General features: G+C 43.6%; 1 protein-coding gene across 1 annotated transcript in view; it reads left to right on the top strand.

Annotated features, from left to right (window-relative positions):
• The window catches only part of LOC101601760 (glutathione S-transferase A3-like), a 28,130-nt gene extending 16,114 nt beyond the window's left edge, over positions 1–12,016 (top strand). The window contains exons 4-7 of the mRNA XM_045157264.1: positions 1,334–1,466; positions 4,342–4,483; positions 9,576–9,707; positions 11,671–12,016. Of these exons, the coding sequence (XP_045013199.1) occupies positions 1,334–1,466; positions 4,342–4,483; positions 9,576–9,707; positions 11,671–11,790 (527 nt within the window). The 3' untranslated portion in view covers positions 11,791–12,016. The remainder of the gene's footprint in view (positions 1–1,333; positions 1,467–4,341; positions 4,484–9,575; positions 9,708–11,670) is intronic.
• Positions 12,017–12,532: the final 516 nt, after the last annotated feature.

Genomic DNA, 12,532 nt, shown 5'->3' with positions numbered 1-12,532 from the left:
TAGCATTTACTTAGAAACCATCCTCCCTAGGGCCCTGTGAATGCCCTGTCCTTCCTTCCTCATGCTTCCTGCACCAGGACTGAAGCTTCCTGCACTGCCCCTCACCCAGGCACGCTTCACTAGGTGGTGTTCAACTTAGCTAACAAGTCCAGCACTTGAGTTCTCTCTGACAGCTTCTACAAACCAACTAACTCCCCGGTGACATCGCAGAATTAACGATGTGATTGTCTTGAATTATCTGGAACCCCATGTGAGAGGATGAGGAGGGAAAGCAAAAGCCCAGTGTGTGGGGGTCAGGGTCACAGGGTCACCCAGAACACATTGTCCCATGGTGTGAGTTGATCAGCGCACTGAGGACCTACCTAGAAGCATGTCTGTAAACTGGTCTTGATATCATGACCGAGACTTTGGGCACTTCCTGCATTAAATGGTCTTATCTGACTGCCCTCTTGTACCTTCATGGACTTTTTCCTAAAATAGACATGAAGATGAAATCAAAGACACACCCACCCACACACAATGAGGGACAGCGTTATTTGGATGGGCAATAAAAATATCAAGAAAATAAAAGGTTCCAAATTAAAGAAGACTGATAAGACAAAAAGGAAACGGAAAACAAAAAAGAAATGCTATTTTACTGAAAGATTATTAAGTGGACTGGAGACATGGCTCAGCAGTTAAGGGGCTTGCCTGCAATACCTAACGACCTGGTTTTTGTTCCCCAGTACCCACGTAAAGCCAGATGCACAAAGTAGTGTGTGTGTCTAGAGTTTGTATATATGCAATGGCTAGAGACCCTGGCATACCCATTCTCTCTTCCTCCCCCTCTCTTTATCTCTCTCTGTGCTTGCAAATATATAAGACTTTTTAAAAAAAATGTTATGGGCTGGTGAGATGGCTTAGTGGTTAAGGCATTTGCCTGCAAAGCCTAAGGACCCATCTCCAGATCCCACATTAGCCAGCCGCACAAAGGTGAGGCAAGCGCAAGGTTGCATATGCCCACTAGGTGGCGCAAGGGTCCGGAGTTTGATTGCGGTGGCTGAGGCCCTGGCACACAATTCTCTCTCTTCTTGTCTCTCTCTCTCTCTCTCTCTCTCTAAAAATAAAAATAAATAAATAAATACTTTAAAAAAGAAAAGTTACTAAGTAATTAGTTTTTTTCTTTTACTTCCACTATTCCTTCAAATATATATATATATATAATATATATATATTTATATATAACATATATTTATATATGTGTGTGTGTATATATATATATATATTTTTTTAATTTATTTATCTTGGATGTGTCTAACCGTTGACATTTCACTCACCTTTTTCTTTCCACAAGACGGGGTTTTGATGTTCCAGCAAGTGCCCATGGTGGAGATGGACGGGATGAAACTGGTGCAGACCAAAGCCATTCTCAACTACATTGCTGCCAAACACAACCTCTATGGAAAGGACATCAAAGAGAGAGCCATGTATGTTCTAGTTTCTGTCCTCCGGAAAGATTTAGAACCCGCCTTGACCGAGCTGAGCTACAGCAAGATTCATGGCCAGAAGCAGAGTGGTGGATCTTGGGCATAGATGCCGACCTCAGTCTGGAGGTGTCATGTGTAGAGAGGAGGGAAGATTGTAGTCTTGGTGGGCTTAGGAAAGTGTTGTGTCAGAAGTCCGTACAGTGACATAAATTTGCAAAAACTCAGGAAGTATGAATTCAGGAGATGATGATGGGATCCTGATTCTATTTTTGTCATCTTTATAAATAGATTTTTTTAAAAACTATTTATTAAAGAGAGTGAGTATGGGTGTGCCATGACCTCCAGCCACTGCAAACGAACTCCAGACGTATGCCCCACCTTGTACATCTGTCTATGTGGGTATTGGGGAATTGAACCTTGGTCTTTAGGGTTCGTAGGCAAGTGCCTCAACCACTAACCATCTCTCCAGCCCTACTTAGTCTTTAGAGGCAAGATGTTAGTCAATAACTTGGGACAAGGGGAGGCATTTGAGTGTCAGGAAAGAGAAGCAGCCATAGAAGTTGGTTCTGATAATTATAAGATAGACAGCCAGGCACCTAAGTTACCACTGAGTTCTTCATGTGGTCACACTGATGGTGATTCATTGAGTCTGGTGTCAAGATACCAGGGTTACATGAAGCACAAGACCTAGAACTAAAAAAGGCAGATTTACAAACGCTGGGGGCTGGAGAGATGGCTTAGTGGTTAAGTGCTTGCCTGTGAAACCTAAGGACCCCAGTTTGAGGCCAGTTCGAGGTTGGATTCCCCAGGACCCATGTAAGCCAGATGCACAATGTGGCACATACATCTGGAGTTTGTTTGCAGGGGCTGGAGGTCCTGGCATGCCCATTCTCTCTCTCTCTCTCTCTCTCTCCCTCTCTCTCTCTCTCCCTCTTTCTCTCTGTCACTCTCAAATAAATAAATAAAAATAAAAATAAATTTTTGAAAAAGAATTACAAATGCTGAGAGTGAGGTCCCCACTCTCTTCAAATAGAGCTGCTTGATTGAAAATAAAATCTGCTATGGAACTGTGTGCTGCTTCTCAAAAATTAAACCTAGAGCTGCCAACAACCTGCAGCTTCACTACTGGGTATACCTCCAAGAAAATTAAAATACATCCTCAGTAAGAAGTGTACAGAAATGCTCATAGCTGCGTTACTTGTAATATCCAAACAGAAGAAGGAAAACTGTTTATGGTTTGAATTCAAATATTTAAATATTTGAATAGTATTTGTTAGCCCTTAGGCTGTTAAAATTTATTTTAATCTGTCAGGCGTGGTGGCACACGCCTTTAATCCCAGCATTTGGGAGGCAGAGGTAGGAGGAGTGTTATGAGTTCAAGGCCAGGCTAGGACTACAGAGGGAATTCCAGGTCAACCAGGGCTACCTCGAAAACAATGACAAAAAGGTAATCGTAAGTTAAGATGAGATCATTAGAACTGGTATTAGAGGTGAATTGTTTTGCTACCTTTTAGGTTTTTCTTTTTTTAATTACTAGAGATTTAATAATAACCTTCCAAATTGATATGGAGCATTTTTTGTAGTTCATAATATTGTCTGGTTCCATAGAAGTAATTCTCATAGATATTGCATGTTGATTTGTAATCTATTTCAGTTGTAGTTTTTTCTAAGTTTTATTTATTTATTTGAGAGAGTCAGAGAGAGAGAGAGAGAGAATGGGTGCTCCAGGGCCTCCAGCCACTGCAAACGAACTCCAGACACGTGCACCCCCTTGTGTATCTGGCTAACGTGGGTCCTGGGGAATTGAACCTGGGTCCTTTGGCTTTGCAGGCAAATGCCTTAACCACTAAGCCATCCCTCCAGCCCTCAGTTGTAATTTTATAGCCAGTTAAATTTAGAAATCTCAGAGTACCTTTATATGTAAATTCCAAATGTTTTTGACTCGTTTCACAGCTGACATGCAGTCTCACATACAATAAACTTGGGAAGCTGAATGTCAGTGAGGCGTCGGCCACAGAGACCTTGAGCGTAAATGCTCACACTGCCGCCCGCTGAAAGCACCCACGGCCGTAGTTTTTCCTTCTGTAAGAACACAATCAGTTTCTATCTGAATGCTTGCTGTGTCGGCACAGCAGGACCTCCATGTGGTACGCTACGATTTGCTAAAACCCAGATTAGCTCAATTCAGCCCTGGGCTTCTGGTTTGTATCTGGGCGGGGGCTTGGACCGGTGATCTGTTCTGAAGCACTTGAGGCCTGTCAAGAGGGGCCCATCGGGTGTTTTCCAGAGAAGCTACCTGCTTTTGCGTGGAGGACCGGTGATGCCAGAGGTTATCGATTTATTTATGAAGTGAGCAAGTCTTTCAAAAAGGAAGCCCCACTCCTCAGGGGGTCCTGGGACACTGCCATTGTCAATTTGCTGTTATTTCTGTACAGGGTTACTGGTTTCCTGGGGAGAGGACTTCAGGTCACCTTGGACTCATCCTTCCTTTTTTCTTTTCCTCAATAGTATAGGTTCTTTTTTTCCTATCAAATCTGTGCAAGGATCTAGACTGGTGGGTGCTTTCTATTCAAACACCACATCTCTCCCAAACTTGCATACAACCCTCATTGTGAGCGCAGCAACCCTGAGGAGTCTTCCTTCCTGGGAAGACTTGAAGCTGAAGTGGGTCAGGAGTAGGGATTTGTTTGTTTGTTTGTTTGTTTTTCGAGGCAAGGTCTCACTCTAGCTTAGGCTGACCAGGAACTCACTCTGTAGTCCCAGGCTGGCTTCTAACTCATAGACCCTCCTACCTCTTGCCTCCCAAGTGAGTGCTGGCATTAAAGATGTGCACCAGCCAGAGGCATTTGGTAGAATGCCTGCTTTTGTTTTTCAGCATTGATATGTACTCAGAAGGTCTACTAGATCTGAACGAGCTGGTGCTTTATTACCCATACCTTTCCCCCGAAGAGAAAGACAAGAGCCTTGCCCAGATCAAGGAGAAAGCAAGAAACCGTTATTTCCCCGCCTTTGAGAAGGTAAGCGGCGGCTGTCTCACCATTAACGGCACCAGTAGTTTACCGGGTACCTTAGTCCTAAGACGGCACATCAGCCCTTACAGATGCTTCAAAGTTTATCAAAATTTATGAAACAAAAATGTCCACGGCTGAGTGGGTTAGACAACAGACATTCAAGCACACAGATCCCAATAACGCATGTTTCTCATATGTCAAGGGACTGAGAAGCACACTATCAAAGCCCGTGGCAAGGCCTGCTTCATTTTTGTTTGTTTGCTTGTTTTTGTTGCTGTTTGATTTGTTTTTTTGAGGTAGGGTCTCACTCGGGCCCAGGCTGACCTGGAATTCACTGTGTAGTCTCAGGGTGGCTTCGAACTCATGGCAGTCCTCCTACCTCTGCCTTCCGATTGCTGGGATTAAAGGCGTGCGCCACCACACCCGGCGAGACCTGCTTCTTGACTCATGATGCTCATTGTCTGGTTATGTCCTCAGTGGTGGACAAAGGAACTCTCAGGGACCCATGACTGCAGCACGAATGCCATTTACAAGAGCTCAAGCTCCAGGGTCTAATTCCCCCCCAAAGAGCCCACTTACTAGCAGCATCATGTGGAGGGACGGTTGGGATCAGAACATACTAATTTTGGAGGAAAACAAATATCCAATCTATAACAAGAGGGGGGAAAAAAAGCAACAAGGCATTTTTGGAGCATTGACCTTCGTTTCCAAATGACCTTGAGAATTCTCTTAGCGCCCTGTCACTCAAGGCACTGTTCACAGGTAGAACGTGAAAAGGCATTGATATAGTTGTACCAAATATTTGTTTTCCAAAAGAATTTGTTTTACTATGACCCACTCTAGAATATTGTTTATTTTTAATTTTTATTGATTTATTTGAGAGCCACAGACAGAGAAAGAGGCAGAGAGAAAGAGAGGAGAGTGGGTGCGCCAGGGCCTCCAGCCACTGCAAACGAACTCCAGACGCGTGCGCCCCCTTGTGCATCAGGCTTACGTGGGACCTGGGGAACTGAGCCTCGAACCAGGGTCCTTAGGCTTCACAGGCAAGCGCTTAACCACTAAGCCATCTCTCCAGCCCCCACTCTAGAATATTCTGTCTGACAGAATGGCATAGTCATGATTAGAATTGGAGTGTACCAGCAGCTGAGCCACATCAGAGGATGGGCTACCTCACGCAGAGCCCCATAATCTTTTGACTTAAGAGCACCCAAGAGAGGAAGGCAGTTCATCACAAAATATCCCATCCTCAAGCAGAGGGCAGGCTCGGAGCACTGACCCATTAGGAGACTGGAGCAAAGTGTCTGCGCAATGATGTTGGCAGAGGATGAGAGGAAACATAGATGAAATGTTAAGGGGGGGAAAGATTTGCAGAATTTAGCAACATTGAGCTGAGATTTTTGAAGAAAGTTGCACAAAAATAAGGAAATAGATGTTTAAACACAAGGGACAAGATTTCAAGATCAAAACTACCTGAAATCACACTGAATACAAAGAAATAAACCAAGAGCTGGGTGTGTTGGTGCACACCTTTAATCCCAGCACTTGAGAGGCAGAGGTAGGAGGATCGCTGTGAGTTCGAGGCCAGCCTGAGACTCCATAGTGAATTCCAGGTCAGCCTTGGATACTATATATATATATATATATATATATATATATATATATATATATATATATATATCTATATCTATCTGTATGTATATATATATATATATATATATATATGTATGTATATACACACACACACATACATATGGAGAGAGAGAGAAAAGAAGACGTACAGAAGATAAAAAAAAAAACATTTATTTTCCACTTACCTATCATTATGTTATTACTTCATTCCACAAATATACTTATGTGTCAGATACAAGACAAGCAATTAGGAATGTAAATAGTCGGGGCTGGGAAGATGGCTCAGTCTGTAAAGTGCCTGCCTTGAAAGCACGCGAGCCCGAGCCAAGCATGATGGCCCATACCTGTTAATCCTGGCACTGGAGAAGCCAAGATGGGAGGCTGGAGCTCACTGGTCAGCCAGTCTAGCCATCTTGGGGAGCTTCAGTCCAGTGAGAGAAAGGTGGGTGGTGTCTGAGGATGACACTGAGGCTGTCCTCTGGCCCCCACGTGCATGCACAGATGAGTGCACGCGCGCACGCGCACACACACACACACACACACACACACAGAGAGATAAAGCAACATATGTAATAATCATAAGCTCAGAGTCTCCCTCCTACGCTTGGGGTGCTGACAGTTTAGGGCAGGTCACATGACAAGCTTTCCCACCATCAAACTTAGGTCATCTTTACTATGAAGATAAAGGCCACCACGAATATAAGTGAATAATGTAAATTACAGTGAATAATGTAAATTACAGTGTCAATATGATGCTATATTTTGTTCTTTTGTTTATTTTTATTTACTTATTTGAGAGCGACAGACAGAGAGACAAAGAGGCAGAATGAGAGAGAGAAAGAGAAAGAGAGGGCCTCCAGCCACTGCAAACGAACTCCAGATGCATGTGCCGCCTTGTGTATCTGGCTTATGTGGGTCCTGGGGAATCGAGCCTCGAACCAGAGTACTTGGGCTTCACAGGCAAGTGCTTAACCACTAAGCCATCTCTCCAGCCCTGTATTTTCTATATTTTGTTCTTTTGTCAAACAATCATTCATACTTCTATTTGTATCCATACTCTGATAATATATTTGACAAAATATTATGCCTAATTGGTAGTACCATTGGGTGTCTTTTCTTTTTTTGCTTCATTATTTCAATTTTTTTTTTTTTTTGGTAGATTAGCAATTACCCTTATTTTTGAGGGAGTTTCGAGGTAGGGTCTTGATCCAGCCCAGGCTGACCTATGTTTCAGTATGTAGTCCTAGGCTGACCTCAAACTCACAGCGACCCTCTTACCTCAGCCTCCTGAATGCTGTGATTAAAGGCATGTGCCAACATGTCCAGCATACCCTAATTTTTTTAAATTTTTGTTAACATTTTCCATGATTATAAAATATATCCCATGGTAATTCCCTCCCTTCCAACCCCCACACTTTCCCATTTGAAATTCCATTCTCCATCATATTACCTCCCATTACAATCATTGTAATTACATATGTACAATATCAAACTATTAAGTATCTTTCTCCCTTCCTTTCTCTACCTACCCTAAATTTTTTAATATAGACTTTCATACATCAAAACAATTGAGGTGCGCATGATAGCACATGCCTGTAATACCAGCACTCAAGAAGTCAAGACAGGGATGGAGAGATGGCTTAGCAGTTAAGCACTTGCCTGTGAAGCCTAAGGACCCTGGTTCGAGGCTCGGTTCCCCAGGACCCACGTTAGCCAGATGCACAAGGGGGCGCACGCGTCTGGAGTTCGTTTGCAGTGGCTGGAAGCCCTGGCGCACCCATTCTCTCTCTATCTGTCTCTCTCTCTCCGTCTCTCTGTCACTCTCAAATAAATAAATAAATAAAAATGGACAAAAAATATCAAAAAAAAAAAGAAGTCAAGACAAGGAGGATCAGGAGGTTAGTGTAGTCTACATAATGAGTTTGAAGCCAGCCTTGACTATGAGACCCTTTCTCCCTCCCTCTCTCTCTCTCTCTCTCTCTCACACACACACACACACACACACACACACACACACACACACACACACACGGAGAGAGAGAAAACAAAAGGAGGGAAGGAACGGGAGAAGGAGGAGTAGGATAGAGCAAAGGAAGGGAAAAGTTGGAGGAAGTTGAAATACCATATGGATAGCCTCCACTAAGAAAGCAAAATTGACGCACTATGTGCCATCTAGGTCCTTCTCTCCCACTGCTGTTTCCACCAATCAAACACGGTTGTTTTTTTCTTCTAGTATTTAAAAATAAACTGGAGGAATGGAGGGAAGGTTTAACTGTTAAGGCATTTGCGTGCAAAGCCAAAAGGACCCAGGTTTGATTCCCCAGGACCCACGTTAGCCAGATGCATAAGGAAGCGCATGCATCTGGAGTTCATTTGCAGTGGCTGGAGGCCCTGGTGCACACATTCTCTCTCTCTCTTTCCCCTCCCTCTTTCTCTGTCAAATAAAATACTAAAAAAAAATAAACTGGAGACCCGCAGTCAACCCCTAGACACTTCACCACAGTAGATAACAGCACAAGGTAAGGCGTCTGAGCCAGTGTTGCACAGGAGGTAACGGGTCAAGTTTACTTTATTATTATTTTTTTACTATATTAGGACATGCATTCATCACCAGGTTTTCTCAGAAGGGTTATTTTTGATTATCCAAAATGAACAAGCAAACAAACAAGCAAAAACATAAAAACCAAAGGAACAAGTCCAGCCATGTTATTACATCCATCTACAGGGTATAAATATATAGTGAGTCATGAACTAGTGTGAATATCTGCAGAAAATCTTTAATCTGACAAGTCACTATACCATTCAAAAGAACTCCTCATTTTATATATATATATTGTTTGGTTGGTTGGTTGGTTTTTTGAATTAGGGTTTCACTCTAGCTCAGGCTGACCTGGAGTTCACTATGGAGTCTCAGGGTGGCCTTGAACTCACAGCAGTCCTCCTACCTCTGCCTCCCTAGTGCTGGGATTAAAGGCGTGCGCCACCACACCCAGGTTTCAAGTTTTCTTTTGATCACAGAGACATTTCCAAGATATGGGGAGCATTGGCAAGAGGAAGGATACTGTCGTAGAGGTGAAGCCAGTTCCCACTAAGAAAATAGAGAAGGTAGTGGGGGCCCCCTCAAATATCAGGGTCACACCTACTGTAGGTGAAGGAGGGGAAAGAAATGGTGCAGCTGGGGCCAAGGCCCAGATACGTGTATAAAATGCAGGTAAGGACGGATGGACAGGTGAATGTCATATAGACGTGAGAATAAGTATGAAAGGATGGCTTCCTGAAATGGAAGGGTAAGAAGACTCCTATGTCTCACCGCCCCTCACGAGTCAGAGGCCTGGGCAATGGCGTGGAGCTCCGCATCTACCCAGAGAGGCAGCGGAGAGGGGAGAATTGATTGGAGCAGCTCAGGGAGAAGCAAGGCCTCTGATCTGTGGCTGTTTGTGTTCATGACCTAACTCCTCAAATTCTGCAGGTGTTGAAGGGCCACGGACAAGATTACCTTGTTGGCAACAGGCTGAGCAAGGCTGACGTTCACCTGCTTGAACTTCTGTACCACATGGAAGAGCTGGACTCGGGCATTCTGGCGAACTTCCCTCTGCTGAAGGTGATGCGTCTCAGACTCTCAGGAAGGCAGCTAATATCTCTGATCATGGAATCCAGGATTTTGACCATTGGGCTGGTGGTGTTCAGAGTTTGAGCTTCCTCCTGACTACATAGGGAGTCCACCCCCCCTGCCCCCCATCTTCCCAATATACCCTATGTCCAAAATGAGATCCTAGGCCCTGGTTCTGAGACATGAAAATAATCTTGTTATGTAAGGACATTTGAAATAGATGCTACCTCAAGAAGTATATTCTGTCTTGAATAATGAAAAGAACTCAGGGTTCAGATCTCTTTCCCTAGATTCTTACTCCACTTGGTTTGATCCTGGCTTTTCTGGGATTCCCTTGATTACAGCTGTTCCCATCTCCTTCCATATTGAGTCTATCTGAAGAGGTCTTGATTTGATTTCCTTCATTCAGCTCGGGAGTCTACTATCAGACATTGTATTCCTCTGTACATTGGCCTTTTACTCTTTATTACTTACTTATTTATTTATTTATTTTGGTTTCTCGAGGTAGGGTTTCACTGTAGCCTAGGCTGACCTGGGATTCACTATGTAGTCTCAGGGTGGCCTTGAACTCACAGTGATCCTCCTACCTCTGCCTCCCGAGTGCTGGAATTAAAGGCATGTACCACCACACCCAGCTATTTTTTTTATTACTGAAAACTTCTATAATTATAGACAATAAACCATGATAATTCCCTCCACCCTTACTTTCTCCTTCACAACTCCACTCTCCATCATATCCCCTGCCCCTCTAAATCAGTCTCTCTTTTATTTTGATGTCATCATCTTTTCCTCCTATTATGATGGTCTTGTGTAGGTAGTGCCAGGGACTGCAAGGTCATAGATATCCAGGCCATTTTGCATCTGGAAGAGTGCATTGTAAGCAGTCCTACCCTTCCTTTGGCTCCTACATTCTTTCTGCCACCTCTTCCACAACACACCCTGAGCCCTGGAAGGTGTGATAGAGATGTTTCAGTGCTGAGCATTCCTCTGTCACTTCTCTTCAGCACCATGGTGACTTCTGAGTCATCCCAAGGTCACTGCCATCTGAAAAAAGGTTTTCTAGCTGTATGTGTTAGTGCATGCCTTTAGTCCCAGCATTCAGGAGGCAGAGGTAGGAGGATTTCCATGAGTTTGAGGCCACCCTGAGACTACATAGTGAATTCCAGGGCAGCCTGAGCTAGAATGAGACCCTACCTCGAAACACTCCCTCCCCCCAAAGCTTTTCTAACAAAAAGTGAGAGTAGCATTAATATATGGGATAAAAATTAAGAAAAGTGCTTAGTGGGCAGTTTGGTGAGAATAATATATGTATTTAGCCAGACACCAGCAGGTGTTACACCCCTAGGGCTCATGACTTCCCCCATCATAAGTTTTCAGTATCAGGCATGTATTCCCTCCCATGGAGCGGGCCTCCAGTGCAGTTAGAGAGTGGTTGATTTCCCCATAACAGATGTGCCACTATTACACCCATTGGCTCATTGGGCCTGGCTTTTTTCTTTCTCTCTCTCGCTCTGTTTCTCCCAAGACAAACTCCCACTTTTTTCCTTCAGTGTGAAAGCTGATAGTGACTGGACCTAGGTTTTTCAATTCTATTTTTCTATCATACTTTGTAAATCAATTTTCTTGTGTCTTCATCTCACCTGTTTGGGTGTCTCTGTGTATTGATATCTGATAGGCCAATTGTTCTTCCTCAATTAATTATAAAACAGGAAACAGTCTATAGGCCCATTTAAGGAAGAAAATAGGGATGGCTGGAACACAATGAGGCCTAAAGATATATTGGAGATCAAGTTTATGCTCTCCTTCTCATTTTTATTCTCACTGAGGTCTGTTTCTAGCCACCACACTGGTGCTGGGGTGCATGGGAGGGGGCTCAACTGTTTTTTTTGGCAGGGTTGTACAAATAATAGGGTTTACTTTTGCTCCACCTAAGGCTATGATTTGTGTATCACAGGCCCTGAAAACCAGACTCAGCAACCTTCCCACCATGAAGAAGTTTCTGCAACCAGGAAGCCAGATGAAGCCTTTGGAGGATGCAAAGTGTGTGACAATGGTTAAGGCAATTTTCAGTTAGATAAGGCAGGCGCAGGTGCACAGTGCCTACAAGACCAGCCTTGAAAGCTTTGCCACACTGCGCTTAATTGTGGATCCTGCTTAGTATAAGGCCAATGTGGTTTTCTAAAGTTGCTCTGTTAATGCGGGTGGAGATGATGCTGACTTACATACACAGATTTGTTGCAATGTTCTCTGTGGGTTTGGATCAAAATGAAAATCATGATCATTTCCCAGAAACTGTCTTCAATTTAAATAAATCAGAACTAGATTCTTAGAGCCTGATACATGAAAACTGTCATATTCTTTTTTTTTTTTTTTTTTTTTTTTTTTGAGGCAAGCCCAATAGACTGGCCTTTTTATAATGCAAGAGAGAGAGAGAAACTGGCATGCCAGGACCTCCAGCCACTGCAATCAAACTCCAGACGTGTGCATCACCTTGTGTGCACGTGAGACTTTGCCTGCTTGTGTCACATTGTGTGTCTGGCTTACGTGGGATCTGGAGACTTGAACGTGGGTCCTTAGGCTTCACAGGCAAGTGCCTTAACTGCTAAGCCATCTTTCCGGCTCAGAACTGTCATATTCTCATCAAAGAGAGCTAGAAATCTTCATCTGATACTCTAGCCTATGAAAAAAATAATCTCACATTGACAAGGGTCTGGAGTTAAGACTGAAATAGTCTGTAGGTAGTTTTCCCTTCAGTCTCATGCTGGGAAAGTTGATCTGGGTACACACCTGTTGCAGTCCGGTTCGCATTGCTGGTA

This window comes from Jaculus jaculus, chromosome 8 (assembly GCF_020740685.1).
Source record: "Jaculus jaculus isolate mJacJac1 chromosome 8, mJacJac1.mat.Y.cur, whole genome shotgun sequence".
NCBI lineage: Eukaryota > Metazoa > Chordata > Mammalia > Rodentia > Dipodidae > Jaculus > Jaculus jaculus.
The sequence above is the reverse complement of the archived record's forward strand: the minus strand, read 5'-3'. Positions and strand labels throughout refer to the sequence as shown.